The sequence below is a fragment of the Cololabis saira genome, chromosome 8, assembly GCF_033807715.1.
Source record: "Cololabis saira isolate AMF1-May2022 chromosome 8, fColSai1.1, whole genome shotgun sequence".
In the NCBI taxonomy this organism is placed as follows: Eukaryota; Metazoa; Chordata; class Actinopteri; order Beloniformes; family Belonidae; genus Cololabis; species Cololabis saira.
Window position 1 is genome coordinate 19,221,394 of NC_084594.1, and position 22,171 is coordinate 19,243,564.

A 22,171-nucleotide genomic window follows, 5' to 3' on the forward strand; every position below is an offset into this window, starting at 1 on the left:
ATATTATTTATAAGATAAAATGATCATAATAATCCAGTTCTAGATGTTACACATGACGCTTTACAAATAAAGGGTGTCCACTAACCTCTCTAAGACTTTGTTCTGCTTCTCTGCTTCCAGTGTTTTTGGATTTCATGCATCCTGTCAAAAGAAGCCGTCTGTTACATCCACCAGACATTCACAGTGTTGTAGAAGCACAGGAAAAACGAATCAGAAACAAGCATATAAATATAAAATAAAAACACAGAATATATTACAAAAAAACATCGAAAATTACTGTCTCATGTCTCACAAATGCCCACTTTAAAAGCACTGACTTGAGGGGGGGATCTATTAAATCTAGATCCACCATATCTCCAGTGTTTCAGATTAAAGTCTGTAAAATCCTCCCTGCTGCTCTATGTGATCACATCTGAGGACATTACGCTGAAACAGCATCAAAATGTCATCAGAAATAAGCACTAATAGTTATTAGCACTTGTTAGATGTTGAATAAATGTTAAATTGTTGAATGATGGAAAAAATCCAGTCATTAAAGTTACATGTACTCTTTTTTAAGCACTATTAGTTAATTAAGAGTATGTATAATCTAGTCGATTAACATTTATTTACCTTTTTTTATTTCACTGTGAACATACATTTAAACTGTAGGATGTGTTTTATCAGGGGAACAAGGAAGGCCGGAGAGATGAGGTTTTTATGATTTTACCTGAATCTAAACTGATCATATAAAAAGTAGAAATATGAAACAGGTTTCATACTGAGTCCAGAGAAACTCCTTCAAGTAAAGATGTCACGGACAGGTTTAAATTGCATCAGCATTTCTTTTCAACAATGAAGTGTCATAGAACTGGTGAGTTCGGTAGCCGTCTCTGATCGGCTGGCTCTCTCTCTCTCTCAAAGAAAGCCTGGCTTGTGTGGAAACCCTGCATCCATGTTTGATAATGATGTATTATGATGTATTATCTTACGTCTGCAGATGAGGATGAAGGCGGTCAGCGACAACAGCACTACGACTGCAACGATGACCATGAAATGCACAATTCGAAAGCCGCCTGCAGGAACATCACACATCATAGATGGTGTTCAGCATTAGTTTAACAAAATGAAAAGCTCGCCTGTTGTAGAATAAGCAAAAACATAAAGAGAGACAGGAGGGGTTACGCCAACACACCACACTCCATATCCTTAATTGATTAACTTGCTAAATGGGTACAAAATCCCATTCCTGGGGGGTCAACAAGTGGTTGTGTGCCAAATGGTGCCATAAAGATCCTGAAATGATGGTACTGTATGTTGGTTTATAAGAGGACATCTGTTAAGAGTTATTCTCACTTGAGTAGCAGTCTACTCAAGTCCTGTGACTGTAGCCATGAGATGAACCTCTATGTTGCTGTATTTACATGCAGGTGTGTGATTTAACTGCCTGAGTATGTGGTTATATTAGCAGGATTATTGTAAAAGCATGAAAGGGTCGAGTTAGTCTTTGTTGAAGGGGAGTTACATCTGTGAAAGTTTCTTTTGCAGCAAATGGACCATCTTACCATGACCAGCAGGAGACATGGTAGATGTTTGGAGTGACGGACCGCGAGTTGTCGACGACACTGATGCTGGTGATGCTGAAAGCAAGAAGATGTCAAATCAAGTTACACATGAATGCATGAGCACATTCACAGTCATATCACCTTGTAAATCATAAAACATCAAACTCAGCCAAGGACGGGGCTTGGAAGTAGCTCACAACCACAAGCCTGCTCAGTATCTCAGCCCAGGTTGGACTAAACATCTACAGAGGCACCGCCACCATCTTGAAGGTCAACACCTACAGCAAGGAACCAGTGAAGCACTGATGATGATGATGATGAAGATCAAAACCAGCAAGGCCAGAGCCACATTTGTCCTACTGAGACACACTGAGAGCCCCAAGAAGATCAGCCCCAACATTGAGCTCAAATGTGAAGTCAACCCTGCTGTAAGGAGCAGAAATGTGGAGATACAGTACAAAAAAGTTACCTCGACAGGATCCAGACCTTCACCAACCATTACTTGTGGTGGAACCTTTCGATCCACCAGCCAGAGACCATTAACGACACAAACCTGTGCTTTTAGACTAACAACTGCCCACAGGAGAAGAGATTTTGAGGGGGTTGATGGGGATTAGTTTAACCATACCCTGTGAAATCTAGCAGCCAACGTGAGAAGCACGTCATTAACATCTAACCACAGAAAGGAGAAAAGAACTAAACAAGAAACACCCAGAACAACAAATCTGGCGATGAAAGCGCACGTGTACATCAACTCATATGCTTAAAGATGAGTTTTAGGAAACAAGGACCATGTTTGATATTGTTGTTGCTCCTAAATGTCTGATTTCTGCTGTTCTTTGAAATGTATAACCTGTAAAACTAAAAGGTTAAAGACAACTCTTCAGAAGGTTCTTTAATGAACATCATCCAGTTAATCAGCGTTCGAGCTGCTCTCGTGAACCTCAGAGTACCAGCCCATGCGTGATGCAGGATGCTGGGAAGGAAGTGCTCGAGGGTGTCGCGTGGTTGGAGTCATTCTGCTGTTATTAATAACGGACCGTCATGGGTGCCAAATGTCAGACACCCAGGACTGTGCGGGTGCGAGCAGCGACTGCACAGGTATTGATGAATGGACCGGAAGGAAGGAATAAAACAGGTCACACATTAAAGCATGAATGTATTTACTGTTTAATCAACTTAATATTAATCATCCCATTAAATTCCCTTTGAATATTCTGCTTCTCTTATGTCTTCTCTCACACGTCTTTTCCTTCCTCATTCGGTTTGTTAAAACATCCGTAACTTTATGATGGTGAAACATAATACAGAGAAGAAACTTTTGCTGAGAGTCTGAGGACTAAGCAGGTTGTCATTTTAAATAAATAGTTCAGATACAGTATACATTTCATTTCTAAAAGTACATCTATATTTTTTTTTCTTTGTTTTTCATCAAGTGTTCTCAAGATTTTTCTTAAAAGGATTCCAGTTGTGGCTTAGAAGGTTATGTGGTGACATCATTGCATCTCGTCATCTCAAGTTTGAGGAAGTGTGTGTGTGTGTGTGTGTGTGTGTGTGTGTGTGTGTGTGTGTGTGTGTGTGTGTGTGTGTGTGTGTGTGTGTGTGTGTGTGTGTGTGTGTGTGTGTGTGTGTGTGTGTGGGGGTGTGGGGGTGTCAATGAAAGCAGAAATGGTAACTACCACAGTTGGTTCACTGCACTCCACACTAGTTAATCACTTTTAACTTATACTATAAGAACAAGTGAGCTACAGTTTTCAGGAAACAGTCAGACTTCAGTCATTTGTTGGTTGAATTCTTACTAACTTAATGTGTCTTTAAGTTAGTCTTTGTTAAACGTAAGTTATTTAAACACATCTGTGACTGTTTCTCTGACATGAAATGGAGCGTGTTACCGTGACTGTCAGGAGATCCAGATGTTTGGAGGGTAAGATTGTGAGTTGATGATACGGATGTTGGTGAAGAAAGGAAGAGGATATAAAACACGTAAAAACATGAATGTATTTACAGTTTTATTAACTTATTAATCATTCACTTAAATTCCCTTTGAATATTCTGCTTCTTTGATGTCTTGCAGTTAGTCTTTGTTAAATGTTAGTAACGGCAAAACACATCTGTGGCAGTTTCTTTCGCATCAAATGGACCGTCTTACCGTGACTCTCAGGAGATGTCTGGAGGGGAGGACCACCAGTTGTGGATGATGTTGGTGAAACTGCAAGCAGGATGATGTCAATTTAAATTACATATGAAAACATGAATACATTTACTGTTGTGCCACAAGCCCCTCAGCCAGCAGCCAGCACAGCTGTGGCTGATTCCAATCAGCCCAGCTGCTCCACCATCAGAATCAAGGGCTGCCTTCATAAGCTGCTGAGAGACAACACCCGGCGCTTAGACGTTGACTACTGTGGCAAGTACCTGCAGCAGAAAGTTTAGGCTCTGGTGTTTGTGAGATTTTGTGGATCTGCTATTTTTTGGTTCTAACTGTTCTTTCCTTGTGTTCCAGGCTCCCTCCAGTCAATCCAGTGTCTCCCCGCTCCACCGTTCCATCCACCTCCCCCAGATTGAGTTACTCATTAAATCCTTTGTTTGCAACTTCAGTCTCAGTGTCTTTGCTTTTGGGGTCCCTGGCACATTTGGCTGTATCTGTTCTCGAGTGAGCCTAACATTTACAGTCATATCCTGAATCATTCTATTGAATGAGCTTTTTTAATATCCTGCTCAGTTTCCTTCTTTGAAGCTATTTTTTGTTCCTCATTTGCTTTGTTTAAACATCAAGTCAGCCTATCAAGTTTTTTTCATTCATCATATTTTAATGATAGTAAAACATGCTACAGGAGACCTAAGAAACTCGTGCAGAATAAACTAAGTCAGGGGTGTAAATTACTTGGAGACACAAAAGTTTAACAAGAGAGAACTCCTCAACCCAGAAAACAATAAACAGGTAAAATATGAAATAACTGGTTCAGACTGCAACTTTATTGAGGGTTCTGTACTCACTATTTTACATAAGATGAAACATCAGAGACTGAAGATGTGATTCACTCACCTTTAACCTCTAGCCTTATTTTCTTCAGGAGTGCACGATTATGTTGTTTCGTCTTTACTGTCCCCCCACACCAGTAGACACCAGCATGCTGTGAGGACACATTTCTGATGGACACACTGAAGCCGTTGTTGGTTTCTGAGACAATAAATGTCCCATCTGACTTGATAGAGGATGTTATTGATCGAACATTCTCACAGATTAAATTGTTTTCTTTGCAGAAAATCTTAACGCTGGACTTGTCTTCCTCTGGGAAACTGCAGTTGATGGTGATTCTAGTTTCTCTGAAAGCAGCTTGAGTGAATGGCCTTGGACAGTCGTCATCTATCACGAACAAAGTGAAAGTGATAAAAGTGACAAAAGTGAAATAATAAATGACACTATAACAAATATTTCAATGGAGAAGCATCCCGTGAAAGAGAAAGGAACACTCAGAAAAATAAAAACTTAACCTTTACTGAGAATTATCATGCAAGCTATTCAATATAAGTGCATTATGCAATTAATATAGTTTATATATATATATATATATATATATATATATATATATATATATAAGCTCGATCTCAAGAGCTTCAGTTCGGTTCGACTACAGCCTGGCTCAAGTGTACAGCTACATGGCTGTTAAAACTTCGATATCGGTCGGATTAAGGCAACAATTCGACTTTCTGTTAGTGCATGTAAACGTACTGAGTCAGTCACATAGTGTGAACAACACAACAATTTAACGACTCTCAAACACACAACATCAAGTCTTACATTTTGAACAGCACAATAATCCACTGACGTCATGATTGCACATCTAAAAGTTGTGCGGTGGAAGTTATTTGTGATTATGATATACATGATTAAATAAAACTATGAATGTAGCAGAAACAGGAAAAACGTCTTTTACTTCAGCTGGGGATAGTTGTGCTGTAACATGATCATAAAAGTGCTTCTTACCAACTCCGAATTCTAGCTCCTCTGTACCAGGCGATGGGTCATCTTCGCTGTTAGCCCTTGTTGGATCAGAACCTTTATCACCATCATCATACTTGATGATCACCTTGAGGGTGTCTTTATTTGTTTTATCTTTTAGATTAATGACGTCAGGCCTCAGATATTGCCTGTTCGTTTTATAGTTGCAGATGAAATCAACCCCTTCTTCGCTGCATGACTCCACTTCCCACAGAACCACAGAACCTGCAGAAAACACAAGTGTGTTCATATCAAAGCAGACAGAGAAACAACCACAGAAAAACTGAAGGTAAACGTCTGAGTTCATTCATTAAACATCAGACACTCTTTATAAATGTTCTCACCTGTTATCAGCCAAAAGACGAGCAGAGAACAGCCATTCATTTCATGGCTTTGAGATGCTGAAGTCGTCTGTTAGAAAGTGGAAGTGTTTTTGGTTTCCTCCGTTCAGTTGTTGGTCACTTGTGAGCTACAATTATGCGTTTCCTGGAAATATCTTTTACTCACCTACCACCCGCTTCCTCTGTTTTATTTCAAATAACACAGGAGTGTGATGCTTCCCTCCAGGGACACCGTTAACTCGTCTTCAAGACCTCAAACATTTATATGATACTGTATCAAAGAGGTTTTGAGCCATCAGTCTTTCTGCCTTTTAGACATGCTTTTAATCTGATTAACTGGTCACAGACTGACTGATTAACTGTGTGCTCCTCATCTTTCCATCTTAGGTTGAATTTGTAAATAACTTGCTTGTGAGTGTGCATGAGCTCAGTTTTTATGCAGTTTATTTTAATTTCATACACACATATACATATACATATGAATAAGAAGGAAATGTAATTAGATTTTAAACAGAAAAAAGCACTAAGTAGCAACATTAAATGAGGCAAGACAATTTTACAAAGTTATTTATTTTCATCCATCCTCATGATGAGTTCCACCAGTTACCAAAGGTTCAGAGTGACAATAAAACATTGCCAAATATAAAGTCTTTTTGACTCAGTAGAGCAAAAAAAAAGTCATCATCGTTGATCCGCTTCTGTTCAAGTATGGACACAAATCCAAAACATCGTTAGGGAGAGACATCCGTTTTTGGTCTCCAAAGGTGGAGCAGCGAGCGTCGGTGCCAAATCCTTCCATCATACGCCTTGGTGTAGAGATTCATCTCATTTTTTAAAGAATGCAGGAATTATTTACATCAACCGTATAAAAACTGTACAAGTCCCTGATGAGATCCCAGCACCGTGAAACATTTGTGAACTTTCAACAGTGGGAATAAAACAGCCGTCCTGCGGGGTTAAACTATGAAGGTGCTTTCATCTGTGGAAACATCTGTTGGGTAACAGCAGTCATGCTTTTTTTAATCAAACAGGCAACAAAACAAAATAAAATCGATGACTGACACCTTCCCCTGTATAAGAGACACCCCAACATTTGTGTCGTTTTCTGACTGAAGCGTGGATTCCTGACAGAGCTGACCTCTCCTCACATCCGCTGGGGCTTCCTGACTGATGCGTACAGACATTCTCCTGCTGCTGCAGATGGCTGATTGACAGCCGCGGAGCTGCAGCTCAGAGCAGAGTAAACACATGCAGAGGAGCTGGGTTTGAGCACCACCGACGCTCCGGCAGCACTATCATCTGGGCCGCCGGTAAAGTTGATGGTAGCGTAATGCAGCGCGGCCGGGTTGTCTCTGGGACGGCCGGCAGTGGCGTAAATAGTCGTCACCGATTCTGGTGTCCGGGCCCCCCCCCGTATCTCTTCATAGAGATAATCCTTTCAGGGAAAAATGAAAAACACTATTTAAAAGTTTGCATCCATAACAATTCTGTTCATTATGACATTTTGATATATAAAATGACTAAATGTTTTATTTCTCGGTAAAACCGTTTAACACACATCCTGCAGTCATCTCTTAAAGGATGTAGAGCTCACCCTTGAGTTTTACATATTAGGATTGTTCAGTTATTAGGAACAGGATGACGAATTAGGATTGAATTAAGGCACCACTTAAATATTGGTAATTGATAAAAAACAGCAAAATCAGTGTTAAACGTAGCTTTAGTTTATAAACAATAACATCAACCAGATGTAAAAAGAGGACTGAATCTCAACAACGACCTCCATATCCAGTAAATGCAACACAAATAAGAAAAATAGCAAAAAAAGTCATATTTTTTGCACAAGTATTTTGTATTAATAATCAACACTAAAGATTCTCTTATCTTCTGAACTAAGAGTTAGAAACTGAACCAGAGGTAGTTTGTTCATAAGGCTACGCACCACCACTAGGAAAAACGTTTGTTTGTTCATTCATTCATTCATTCATTCATTCATTCAAACACTTTGGTTTCAGTCATCTTCACTGGTTGACAGTTTGAGCTACCTCTCTGGGTTATTGTCCAGTCAGCACAAAGCCGTGCCACCGGTGGCCCCTTCTGGAGCTTTTTCAAGCAGGTTAAACAGAGATCTCTCCCACAGACTCTCGTGTTTTCAGTTTCTTTTCACGTCTCAGGCACTTTAACGCAATCTCTGTGGGTTCTGGGAGGTCCAAGAGCACCGAGCTGCAGACCGTGTAGAGCAGGGGTGTCCAAAGTCGGTCCTCGAGGGCCAGTGTCCTGCATGTTTTAGATGTCTCTCCCTGCATCAACACACCTGATTCAAATTAACGGTCGTCACCACCTTGCCATCAAGGTCTGGACAGCTCTGTTAGTGACACAGCTACATTCATCACGGTGTGCAGAAACAGGGAAACATCTAAAACCTGCAGGACACCGGCCCTCGACTTTGGACACCCCTGGTGTAGAGAGTGGAGCTCCACTGTCTTCCACGGTGTGACCTCCTGCTCCCGAGGGGTTAATGATGGGGTCAAGGGTCAGGGGGAGGTGCTTCATTGGGCATCGTAATGAGGAAAATTGAGACAACAGGTCCCCCCGGGACCAAATTTAGACATCAAAAATGTTTCTGTAAAGGAAATCGTGCAATTGTCAGTTTTCCAGCAGCAGGTATGATAGAAAAAAAAAGAGAGTAAGTTATTTGCTGTAATGATCCCCTTATTCCACAAGGTGGCATCATAAAAGCTGCTATTGTTAATATACTCTATACCCTCGTATTGGTTTTTATGTCATAGTCATATTTTAACTAAGTAATTCATATCATTTATATCAATAACTAATTAGATCACAATCACGTGGTGGAAACCTGTTTGTTGTGTGTGACGACTACGTACGTATACGTAGAAAATACAGTTGTAATGTTGATACCATTGCTGATTTCCTTTAATAGTAAATGAATGAACACACACCCACATATAAATACACATACACACACACACACATATATATATATATATATATATATATATATGGGTGTGTGCGTGGGCTTTAGTGGAAAGGAAGAAGAACAGATATAAAGGCAACAAAACTAGAGTATTTCTTCATGTGCGTGAAACTGAGCTGTCATCCCCACACAAAGCCGCGTGTGTGAACACACTGCACGTCCTGTGGTCATTGAACCGCAGAAATGAAGATAGGCTTGATTCATGTGGTGAAAAAACACCTGCATCGTTCTAGCCGCTCTGACCCACAGCCGTGTCACTCAATGACACCAGAAACGATGACAAGAAAATAAAACACCACGAGCAGTCCCTACCTCACACAATGACAGGTGGTCTACACAGTTGTGGTATGGTAAGAAATAATCTTTAAACTAGCAGTTTGTCGCGTGATTTTCATGCAGTCTCAAACCTTCAGATAAACTCATTCTCCACCAGAGCAGGTGCTTGAAGACACGTTGAAACTTGAATGTCTCTGGCCAGCCACAAAAGCCTCTCTCTTGGAATTGATATTGGTAGCAACTGAAGTGCATGATTCCTTCAGGATGAATGCATAAGTATTCCTGTCTGAAGGGCTGAAATGTTGCTGCAGCATCTTCCTGCCTCTCAATCCCTCTCTCTCTGTCAGTCTGCGGGAAGCCTGTAGTCAAAGAAATGCCCGGTGGAGTGGTCCTTCTCATTTGAATCTGTTTGGATTGGCTGTTGCATGCATGCATGAATGCATGCATGTATGCATGCACCCTGTCACCATGGGCCGCGGGTTAGAGATTCTGTGTACCAGAAGCGACGGCACTTTCTACGGGACAGCCGGGAGGTAGACTCGGTCACACCTGGCTGTCCCTTGAAAGTGCTGTGAAGATGCAACGTATTCATTACCTGACTTGAGTGTGTCAAAAGAAAAAAGAAAAGATCCCTAATGTTTTTCACTAGTCAAGAATAAGGATCACTACCAACGTACCCTCGGGCCAAGCGCTGTGAAAATCAAATACAGAATATCAGCAGAAACACCTTCAGGCCGACAAAAACCTCATGTAAACTGTAAAACACGGCGGTGGAGGGGTAATGATTTGGATTTGGTTTTCCACCCTCAGGCCATCAGCATCCTGGGTAGCTCCTCTGCACGTCAGCGTGTCCTCGAGTCAAACACTGGGGTCATGAAACAAACATTTCAAGACAATTATCCCAAAAAAGAGCCCCGAGCCTCCACCGCCCCCCTTGTGTTTACCCAAAGCTACCTTCATGTCGGTTATGGGACTTTTCCACTAGTACCTACTCATCCCGACTCGACTCGCCTTGACTCAGTTTGGTGCTTTCCCACTAGGGGTCTAACCGTGCCGAGTAGATACTTTTTCTGTAACTACTCTGCCGAGGTTCTAAGCGGCAGAGTCGGGCTGTATCTGACATCATCACACTACACGCCACCGATTGGTCGGGTGGTTTGGAGTCAGACGCTTCGCTCCAACCCGCCTACTTCTGCTCCAGGTGCTGAATTGTTATGGAAAAGAAACCAGGCCGAGTTGAGTCGAGCCGAGCTGAGATGAGATGAGTAGAGCCAAGTAGGTGCTAGTGGAAAAGTGCCATTATATACACTGTAGCAGATGAGCAGATTGTGCTGCATGATCCCGTCCCGGGGATTGGCTTTTCTTTCATGACCTCAGGTACAGATGGGACCAAGATTTACAAACCTTGCCGTCCTGATGTGGACGTCGCTGACTTTCCAGCTCGCCGTTTGTTCTGCTGCTCCCTCCATGTGACATGTGTAGCGCTTGTGTAGCTCTTGTGTAGCTCTTGTGCAGCTCTTGTGTATACTGAGCTCATTGTAAATTAACTGTGGTCAGTCGGTGGTTGAGTTTGTGTTCTTTCTTTTCTTAGAAGTCTCTGTGCTCCGCTCCAGTTTAAAGTCCTACCAGACGTTGTTTTCTCTTCTTTCGTTTCAACTCCTCACTTTGGAGAGGTTGTGTTTATTATGTTGTGTCATTGGTGTATACCCGACTTCTAAACCGCTCTGAGATTTAATAACTCGGCATTTTACCAGCTACATCTGGTTTGTGTGACACGTCCTTTCCCTCACAAGCCGGGGCAAAACGGGCCCGGTTCAAGCCCAGACCTCCGGCTGAAGTTTCCAGAGCTATTTATCAACAAAATCCCCAAGAGCTGGATGATCTGAGGCAGGCTTGTGGAGACGAGCATGCAGCAACCTCCCATCAACAGTGCAAAACACTGATAACGTCATATAAAAATAAAGGGGGTCCTACAAACTGAGTAAATGGTTTTATTATTAATATTTCTACTATTTTATGTATCTATTTATTTTATTGTCCCCTTATACATAAAACCTGATACAGTGGGGCAAAAAAGTATTTAGTCAGCCACCAATTGTGCAAGTTCTCTCACTTAAAAAGATGAGAGAGGCCTGTAATTTTCATCATAGGTGCACTTCAACTATGAGAGACGGATTGGGGGGAAAAAAATCCAGGAAATCACATTGTAGGATTTTTACTGGATTAATTGGTAAATTCCTCTGTAAAATGAATATTTGGTCACCTACAAAGAAGAAAGATTTCTGGCTTTCACAGACCTTTAACTTCTTCTTTAAGAGGCTCCTCTGTCCTCCACTCGTTACCTGTATTAATGGCACCTGTTTTAACTGGTTATCAGTATAAAAGACACCTGTCCACAACCTCAAACAGTCACACTGCAAACTCCACTAAGGCCAAGACCAAAGAGCTGTCAAAGGACCTGAGAAACAAAATTGTAGACCTGCACCAGGCTGAGAAGACTGAGGCCACGTTTACACATAGCCGGGTATTTACAAAAACGGATATTTCCCCCTCTACGTTTTGAAAAATATCCTCGTTTACACGAACCCGGATAAATCCGCTGTTAAGGTGCTATGAGCAGCCAAACCTGCAGGGGGCAGTGTAACGAGAATTGGAATCCTGGAAAAAAAAACGTAAACAAATGACACGTGTGAAGCCTGAATAATATGGTCCGCGTTAAATCGACGGCGTAGCCTACGTATGGTGCGCGTCGCCGCGTACCCTACGCCGTAGGCTCTGCGTTGGTGTAACGCGGAACCATAAATCAGCCTTGACTGCCAGTTACTTCCAAGACGGAACAAGAGTCTTTTGTTTGGAGTGACAGAGAAGTGGAGTTACTTAAGTTTGACTTTAGAATATAAAACAGGTAAAATACAAGAAAATATTGACGGTGGCCAAACAAATTGTAAACACAGGTCGCACAAATGATGCTGGTGATGTTTCTGTGGCATAATGTGACGTTCTGAAGCCTAAATCTCCGTTTCCCTCCGTTTACAAGTAAACGTGAAAACTGAGTTTTTGAAAATATCCACTTTGGCCGGAGTTTTCAGAAATGATCGTTTTTGGTGACTTTGAGCTTCGTTTTCGTGTAAACGAACGGCCAAAACGCATGAAAACGCCACTGTTTTTGCTCCGTGTAAACAGGGCCTGAATCTGCAATAGATAAGCAGCTTGGTGTGAAGAAATCAACTGTGGGAACAATTATTGAAAAATGGAAGACATACAAGACCACTGATAATCTCCCTGGATCTGGGGCTCCACGCAAGATCTCACCCCGTGGGGTAAAAATGATCAAGAACGGTGAGTAAAACTCCCAGAACCACACGGGGGGAACCTAGCGAATGACCTGCAGAGAGCTGGGACCAAAGTAACAAAGGTACCATCAGTAACACACTACGCCGCCAGGGACTCAGATCCTGCAGTGCCAGACGTGTCCCCCTGCTGAAGCCAGTACATGTCCAGGCCCCTCTGAAGTTTGCTAGAGAGCATTTGGATGATGCAGAAGAGGATTGAGAGAATGTTATATGGTTAGATGAAACCAAAAGAGAACTTTTTGGTAGAAACACAACTTGTTGTGTTTGGAGGAGAAAGAAAGCTGAGTTGCATCCAAAGAACACCATACCTACTCTGTAGGTATGGTTTGTAGGTGACCAAATACTCCTGGATTATTGTTGTTGTAGTTGAAGTGTACCTGTGATGAAAATTACAGGCCTCTCTCATCTTTTTAAGTTGGAGAACTTGCACAATTGGTGGCTGACTAAATACTTTTTTGCCCTACTGTACATAAGAGACGTACTTGACATGACTATTTGGATTTACACCAACCTCTTTGGGATGCTGCTCTGACTCTCTGGCTCCTGCCTTTAGAAGTGTGGATCCTGGATGGACACAAAAAAAGAAAGAACAAGAAAGGTGTTTTGTCCTCTGTCAGGAAATATATATATATATATATATATATATATATATATATATATATATATATATATACACACAGTATATATACATACACCGGTATATATATATATATATATATATATATATATGCAAGTAAAAACACAATTTTTCTGTATGCTTTACTTGAAAGTACTTTTTGATGAATTGATAACGGTTGTTTCCTTTCAGACTCTAAAACAAAACAATAAAAAACAAAAACAGTCGCGTCTCATAACTGCTACTACCATACACAATATCTATCACGGCTCTTATTTTATCTGTTAACGTGTGGCTGCTGTGGTTTTCTGAGCAAATGGTGCTCGCGTACATGTGTCTCTCGTGTCACGTTGTACAAACACGTGACATTTGCACTTACGTTTGTAGATCACGACAAATGCCGTCAGCAGCAGCAGAATCAGCACAAGTGCACCAACAATTATAAGCTTCACAGCCCCCAGGTCACCTGCAAGAAACACCACGGCGCCGGAAATATTCAGCATTTAAAGCACAGCCAATGTGATATCGTCTTGTACAACTGTGTTGACAATTTCAGTTTTACCAAAATAATGAGAAGCAACAATGATGCCAGCTTAGCAACTCTTGTGGCTAGACTTTCACACCACCCTAGCAGCCTGTTAAAAGAAATATATAAATAAAACACTAAAACGCATGCCTTTTTTTTTTTAATAACATGCAATGGTTTTTTTGTCACACAGTTAGAAAAGTTTGCAAAGCTGCAGAAGGAAAAGTGAGTTTTGTCAGCAGTGGTAAGACCGGTCACAGGCAGGTTTGATAACTTGCTATTATTTTAGCTATCTAGCAATGAGACACATAAAAAGTCAACAAAGATTGATCATGTGTAGTTTAACTGAAAGTTTAATTATAAAAAAGATGAATACAAAGAAAACAAACCTCTGAAATTGAAATTACCATCCATACATACTTGTAAGCACCTTTTGTTAAAATGCTAACGTTCATTATTTGGCCGTTCGCTGCTGAAGATATGCAAGTCTGTACATCTATTATCTATCTCTAATTAACTATCTGTCCATTCATCTATCAAAATCTGGTTGAAAAATATGCCGTGTTTATATTAATTACTGCAAATCAAAAAGTGATAAACAAATGAACCTAAACTATTTTCAAATCTCTCTCTTTTTTTTTTTAAGTTGACCGGTCAGTTTGAGTAATTAATGGCATTACAACATAATTTACAAACTTTTAGTTGCAGGTAGCAACAACTAGTGAGAAGGAAATAGATCTCACAAACTGAGTATGTTGTTGGTGCGTCGGGTGAAAGACCCAAATGTAATCTACAGCAGGAAGCAGACATGAGAAACACCAAACTTCTTATACAAAATCAAAGTTCTGCTTTAGCAGGATGTCTAGAGATTAAAAGATGAGCGAGGCAAAAACATTGACTTGGCATGAAAGAGAACTAACAGTTATCTGACAGAGGAGAGCGTTCAGAAGCTGTGCTGCATCCACTCCTGACTCCACTTCCTGGGTATTATTGTTGATCAGAGTTTGAGTTGGAGAGAACAAATTGATTGGGTTACCAAAAAAATCAATAAATCCATTGGCATTATAAGGCGTGTTAGTCATCTTGTCACGACGAGTTGTCTCCTTACACTTTATTATAGTTTAATTTATCCTTATCTCTCATATTGTAATATAGTTTGGGCAAATACTTTTCCTACAAATCTTCACAAAATTCTGGTTCTACAGAAACGTTTTGTTAGGATTGTAACTCGATCAGAGTCACACGCTTCATCTACTCCTTTATTTCACAAACTCCAGATTCTTACTTTTTATGATATCAATATTTTTCAGATATGCGTTTTTATTTATAAGCTAAATTCAAGTGAAGGGAATATTCCTGGACAGTTCAACATTTACTTTAAATTAAATTCACAGGTTCATTCTTATTCAACTCGACCATCCTCAGATCTTCATCCTCCTAAATTTTTTTGTCTTTATTCTTTATTATTTTTATATTGCATTATTAGTTTGTCATCACTTTTGTGTAGTTATACTTTTTGTTTTTGTATCTTAATCTTGTGTTCTTTATAACACATGACATTTTAATATCTTTGGTGGAGGCTTCAAATAAGCCCATTGGGTTTTTTGCCTCTTCCTGCACCTATAGTATTTATATTTAATATTTCCTGTATATTTTTAAAAACTGTGCAAAACAATAAACTAAACTAAACACTCCGATCAAATAAAACAATTATTTCTGGGAACGACTTCTGGACAGCTGCATCTCTCCACCTTCCTCCCCTTTTATCCCCGCGCCTCAATACAGCTGCATTACATTCATCTTTTGCTCTAATGAAACGAAAAACTATCCTCATGAACTAGAAATCAAGAATCTCGACTAATACCACCCCGGGAAAAAATCTTATTAAATTAAATGATTGAAATAATTAATGATTTATATACTGTATTTTGGGAAGTTTCTGCTCAATTAAAAACCAAAGTGCAAACCTTGACAAAATCTGGAACTAGCCCACCGAATGAACTTAATCATAGTTTGTGCATCAACCTATAAATGTTCTGTGATTACTTGCTCTCTTTTCTCCATTTCCTCCTTTTTGTGTATTTCTTTAAACACATAGAGTTTATTTTAGTTGATGCTATTGTGGTTTCAGGTTTTCCTTTTTTTAAGTAATATATCTATAATAATGTGTGTTAGTTGTTTTGGGTGCAGGACCATGAGGTGAGAATGCCGTTGGTGAAACTGAAAGCAAGTAGCTGTACTACATAAGAGCATGAATACAACAACATAGCATCGATCTAATGTATATTAGTAATTCTGTCTATTTTTAGATACATTTAGAAAAAAAATACAAAATAAAATCCAAGAAGATTTATTTTTCTTATTTATCATTTTCCTTTTTTTCATTCTTGCCCCTTGACTTCTAAACAGAAGTGATGCTCTAGCTAGCGGTTTGTCTGGATTCAGGACCCACCTTCGCACCCAAAATGATGACACAACCAAATCGAGGAAAATGTTCAAGTTCTCATATGTTTTTAAATGAAAAGATGATGCAATTTTAATGTGAAATGAATCAGAATTAAAAGTGTTTTCATGCACAAACATGAAATAAAGAAGTGCAGCAACTGACAAGTAGTTCCAACAAGACTGAAAAATATAGCTTTAGCTGAGTGCTCACTTATGTATAACAACTGTACCATTGTGTCACTTAATGAAGCAGCAAAAGACACTTTTAACAGACTCAGCTGGTGTTTTTGTCTAAAGTGTAACAACTGAGATGTAGTTCTGAGAAGAATTAATATGCAGCTTTATCTTTATCTGAGGCAAAAGACCCCCTGAAAACCTTTCTGCAACCCCCCAGTGGAGAATCACGGCTCTAGCAGGATATCCATTTAACTCAGCTTAAATCTTCCACATCCCAGCCTTCCCCAGTTACTTCAGGTGTGCCCCAGGGCTCTATCCTGGGGTCCTTCCTCATGATCGTTTACGTTATTCCCCTCAGGAATATCATCTGCACCTATAAAGTTGATGTCCACTGTTACGTAGATAACCCCCAGCTATACATCAGCACAACCCACTTCCAACCTTTCACCCTCCCCTCTCTCTGACTGCATGGCAGAAATGGAAAAAAATCTCCATGACAAAACAGAGATTCTTCTAGTTGGTACATAATCCAGGTTACCAGTCCATCAAGGATCACACACTGTATATACAACACACACACTCACTCCTACGGGCAATTTAGAAACATCAATTAACCTGATATACACATGTTTTTCAGTCTGAATGAGGACACCAAAGTACCCAGAAAAAACCCACAGGGAAAAGATGCAAGCCCCACAGAAAGGTCAGGATTCCAACCAGGAACTCTCTCACTGTGAGGCATCAGTGTATTATTATTATTATTATTATTATTATTATTATTATTATTATTATTACTATCACTTTTATGATGGAGGGGGTTCAAGATGAAGATGTAACAGGTTCTTTCACTTTTAATGAACTGTCTTACTGTGAGTCTCTGGAGTTGCGGTGGATGTCTTGGGTGGGGGACCAGAGGGTGTGGGAGGTGGTGAAACTGAAACCAAGCAAATGTGATTTATAGTTGCATATAAAAGCATGAAAAAAAAATTACATGGTCTCATATGCTTAATGAAGACAGGCAATTATCAGAATCAGAATCAGAAAAGCTTTATTGCCAGGTCAGACATAATCAGACGAGAGAACTTGACTCCGGTTTACACCGATGGCACCATTAATACGGACGCCATTTATGTGCACTTTTAGAGGAATACAGGGGGGAAAAAAACGCTCTAAAGCTAAAATCCACAGAGAATTGACAAATTTTTCTTTAAACTTATCTCCTTTGTTGTTGCTCAAATAAGTAAACCCTTGTAGTGCCCTTGGTTATTGTCTTAGTGGCAGTTTTGGTCTCAGGATGTATAGCTCTTCATCTACGCCCACTGTCACATGTTCGTGACAGATGGCACCAATGTCTGATTGTTGGTCGCTGGAGTCAAACTGAGAGGACATGAGGTGGAAACATCTGCATAGCATTAACGTATCTAACCTCGTAGATAAAATCAGTCACATGTCGTCATGCGTAATGGCAGTAAAACATGTTACAGGAGCTCTGTGAAGCTTGTGCAGAGTAACGTAAGACCCAGAAAAAGGCCTAACGGAGCAACAGTAGAGAATAATTCTGTTTGTATTGACCTGCTCCTCCTTTTACGTCCTTTATTTGGTGTACATTATTTGTATGCATAAAACTCCATATCGAGGTAAAACTCCATGACCCAGGAAACAAATAAACATTAAATAGGTATGACACAGTTCAATCTTTCAAACCAAAACACTTATAATTACAAAAACTTGATTGAGAATGCATCACGAATGCATCACAATGGAAAGAACGGGCGAAAAGAAACACATTTTTCATGTTTGCTGCTTCCTGTCTCATCTGTGACACTTTAGATCAGCGCCTCGTATTTGTGGTCATGTTGAGAAAACAGGAACCAACAACAACTGCTGAACCATGAACTAGGAGCTGTCACTGCGCTGCAGAGGTGTGAGTGAAACTAGGGGACTGCATGAACCCAACTGTCGTTGGCTGCTGTTCAATCCGTCACATCTGGAGGAAATCTGAATCAGGTTTACACCTCAGACATGCACGCAGAAAAAGATCAGGGGCCTCATTTATAAAAGAGTGCGTAGGATTCATACTAAAAGTGCACGTAAACCCAAAAGCCGAAAATGGCGGGCGCAAAAAAAATCTGGATTTATAAAACCGTGTGCACGCACACTTGCACGCAATGTTCGCTTTATAAATCACAGTCCAGCTGGAAGGTTGCGCAGGTGAATTCGCCTCATACCCCGCCCTCTACACGCCCACTTCATACCATAAATGGGCAATGTAAAGTAGAATTATGAATGAGCCTGCTGAGCATGCGCAGTGGCTTCCTGCAGCCTGTTTGGACGTCAGGATGAATGAGACGTGTCGAGCCACCGTGCCACTAAATTTCACAGAGACTGTGATCGAGATGTTGTGGATGAGCTGGAGGACAGGAAAACGACATTATTTGGTGGTCACAGTAAAAGTAGAAAAAGTATATAAATAGTATAAAATAAAGCAAGTGAGTGGCAGCACGCCATTGCTGCGCAAAACGCCATGAGTGCCACGGCGCAATTTCCACTGGGGACATGTCCCCCCCACTTTTCAAAATCATGTTTTTGTCCCCCCCACTTTTTACAGTTTAAAAACTAACGGTAGGCTCAGCCTGTAATTGCAAATCATCAACACACCCTGTGCGAAGGCGATGCGAAGATGGCACGGCAGCCCCGCCCCCCTTCCTCCCCTCAGTGCTGCTCAAGGCTGATTTATGGTTCCGCGTCACCAACGCAGAGCCTATGGCGTAGTTGTGCGTCGCCGCGTACCCTATGGCGTAGGCTCTGCGTCGTTTTAACGCGGAACCATAATTTAGGCTTACGCCCGCGCGTAAAGGTTTCACACGCGCATAAAACTCATATATTAAAAAAAAAATCTGTGTCCCTTTAGGGGCTCCGTAGAGCCCCTAAACGCTCTACGGAGCCCCTCATTTGTTCTGTCCTCAGTCACTCTACGGTTGTAAGCGGTGGGTGTGAGGAGGTGCCCGGCGTGTCTTGGCACAGCGGCTGCAGCAGGACCAGAGTCCTGACTGATGCTGAGCTTCACACACAGAGGGACACGATCAGCGCTATTATATTATAAGTCTGATATGTGATGACATTATTAAGAGTATGACATGAATCTGGCTTCATTTCACCACCTCACTGCCTGCGTCGCCAGTTCCCCATATCTTAAGTATGTTCCTACGGGAGGGTAAGGGTTGGCGTAGAGATACGCACATTTTTCGGTTAGTTTTTTCTTTTTAAATCCCAACCTTTGCGTAGAAGGTGGCTTGCGCATCTTTCAAGCCCTGTTTTGTGCGCAAGCAAGTTTTATAAATGAGGCCCGGGGGGGTCTTAGTTAAAGGGGGAGTTAAGACTTGGTACAAATATCCATATTTAGAGGAGATTGTTAGTCATTTCTTTTTAATGTGGTGTTGCTTTATGAAATCATTACGACTCACTGTGATCTCGTCTCCCATCACGTCTCACTGTCATTTCAATATCAAACCACTTCCTCTGTTCGTCCATGTAAAGCGTAGAGACATGTTTGGTTCGGTTCGGAGCAGGAAACACCACTTACACATCTTAGTTTTTTTTAATAATAATTAGTTCATATATGTGGTAACACTACAGTACAATCCTCCTCTCTTACTGTTCTTTCAGTATCAAACCACTTCTTATTAACTTGTTCAATTTATGTCTGAAAAATATTTGTTTCTTCACTTTGACGCCATTTCTTTTAATTTCTTTAGTGATTGAAATATAATTTTGATCCCTGAAACTAAACTAAAAAAAAAACTAAACTTTGAGAATAAACTACACTTTTAACATTAGCCATCAGAGTCGCATGACATCAGAATAAAAGTGCAGGACTCACTTGCGTTCATAAAGAACCTGTTGAAGAACGTTGGATGCTTGTCAGCTCTTTCTGCTCCACACCAGTACATCCCAGTGTCGCCTGCAGTCACTTCTCTCACTGTTACGGTGATATTTCTTTTGTTGTCTTCCTTCATGTGAAACCTTTGGTTCTTGTCAGGGTTTGTGGTGCTCACAAGACGTTCACATATGGAGGGATCTTCTCCTTTACAGATGAATTTTGTAGATTTGGAGAAATCCTCGTTGTATTTAGGCCTACACCAGAATGTGAAGTTCTGCCCAATAGTTGGTGATCGTTTGAAGTTAGTTAAATCTGTGGAAAACAAACATTTGTGTTTTATTTATTCCCGAATATACGATGAAACCTCAGAGTTTGAAGATGAGATTTACTCACTTTTAACCTCTAGCTTTATTTTCTTCAGGAGTGCACCGTAATGTGTCTTTACTGTCCCTCCACACCAGTAGACACCATCATGCCGCCAGGAAACATTTCTGATGGACACACTGAAGCCGTTGTTGGTTTCTGAGACAATAAATGTCTCGTCTGACTTGTTAGAAGATGTTATTGATTGAATATTCTTACAGATTGAATTATTTTCTTTGCAGAAAATCTTAACGCTGGACTTGTCTTCGTCTGGGTAACTGCAGTCGATGGTGATTCTAGTTTCTCTGAAAGCAGTTTGATTAAATTGCTTCGGGCAGTTCTCATCTACAAATAGAAAAGAAAATATTAATTTAAAGACATCAGTTGTATCTGAACGTTTTTCCCTCTTTAATATTTACTTTGACATGTTTTCAAATGGATTAATCATTTCAATTAGAACGTTTACTACGTAGGAAAACTTATATTGCAAATTTTATGAATGCAATTAATATATTAAATTGAGGTTATTCTAATTATGTGAAATAATTTCTTAGTTATGGTGCAAAAGAAATATAAACTTTAAATAGAACCCCTTACCAACTCTAAACTGTAGTTGATCCGAAGCAGATGCTGCATTAGGCCCTCGTTCATGTTTGATGATCACCTGGAGCTTGTTTTTCAGTTCTTTCTCATCACCACATGTAGTTATTTTTTTACTTCTATGTGTGTTACAGTTCAATGAAACCCATTCTTTGCCGCAGGGCTTCGCTTTACAACCTATGGCAAAACCTGCAGAGAACAGAGAACAAACATTCACATCAAGTCAGTCAGACCAACGACCTCAGAGGTAGATAAGTAGGTTAACTCATTCATTTCAGCCAAGCGACGTGACAACAGCCGACAGCCTCTAATATCAGTGATGAAACAGCAGATATGTTTTTACCCATCAGACAGAAGACGGTTAGAAAACATCCCTTCATGTCGCTGGTTCTAGATTCTCCAGTAAAACTCAGCTACGGGCAGTCATGTCAGTTCCTCTTTTCAGTGTTTAGTTAAGCTCTTGTGTGCACTGAAGCGTTTCCTGGGGTTGTATTTTAGGTAAACTAGACACACCCCCCCACTTCTCTCTCACTTTTTCTTTATTCTGAACCGTGGTGAAGCGTTTCCTCCGAAAGACACCGTTCGTTGGTGCATCTATCATGAAAGAAACGTACAAAGGGAAGTTGATAATCTCTGTTCTCCCGAAACAACACAACTGAATAATATTTATTCTGAGTTTACTTTTACTTTTTCTCCATCATCGGCAGTACAGGATAGTCAAACTTATGTTTGAATTCAAACAATATTTATTACACTTAATGGATAATTTTAACGAAACCAGGAGCATTTTATGACATACATGCTATAGATTTAAGATTTCTCTTACAGTGCGTTTATCTTAACTGGCTTTAAAGCCTTTCAGACAAAGATTGAAGCTATAAAACATCAGGATATCAGAATCCCAGCTCATCCTTTGCATGTGGAAGTTAGCAACATTTTTAATTTGATATTTTTTTGTAATAGTATAAGACAAATGCAAATACAGTCTCAGGGCTCAACAACATAACGTTCTGCCATTATTTGGTTGTCGTACCCAAACGCAGGAGGTG

General features: G+C 40.4%; 1 protein-coding gene across 2 annotated transcripts; it reads right to left on the reverse strand.

The window, feature by feature from the left end:
- Nucleotides 1-6,387: 6,387 nt before the first annotated feature.
- On the reverse strand, nucleotides 6,388-21,578 carry LOC133449336 (CMRF35-like molecule 1). 2 transcript variants are annotated; one of them, XM_061728479.1, is made up of 8 exons: nucleotides 21,466-21,578; nucleotides 21,120-21,311; nucleotides 20,553-20,867; nucleotides 20,160-20,471; nucleotides 17,148-17,213; nucleotides 13,511-13,597; nucleotides 13,027-13,079; nucleotides 6,388-7,323 (listed from the first exon to the last, which is right to left on the reverse strand). In XM_061728479.1, the coding sequence occupies exons 1-8, from the start codon at nucleotides 21,500-21,502 to the stop codon at nucleotides 7,033-7,035; spliced, it is 1,353 nt and encodes a 450-aa protein (XP_061584463.1). In that variant the 5' UTR covers nucleotides 21,503-21,578; the 3' UTR covers nucleotides 6,388-7,032. The 2 variants fall into 2 exon arrangements, with proteins under 2 accessions (XP_061584463.1, XP_061584464.1); XM_061728480.1 differs by lacking the exon at nucleotides 17,148-17,213.
- Between the last annotated feature and the right edge of the window lie 593 nt (nucleotides 21,579-22,171).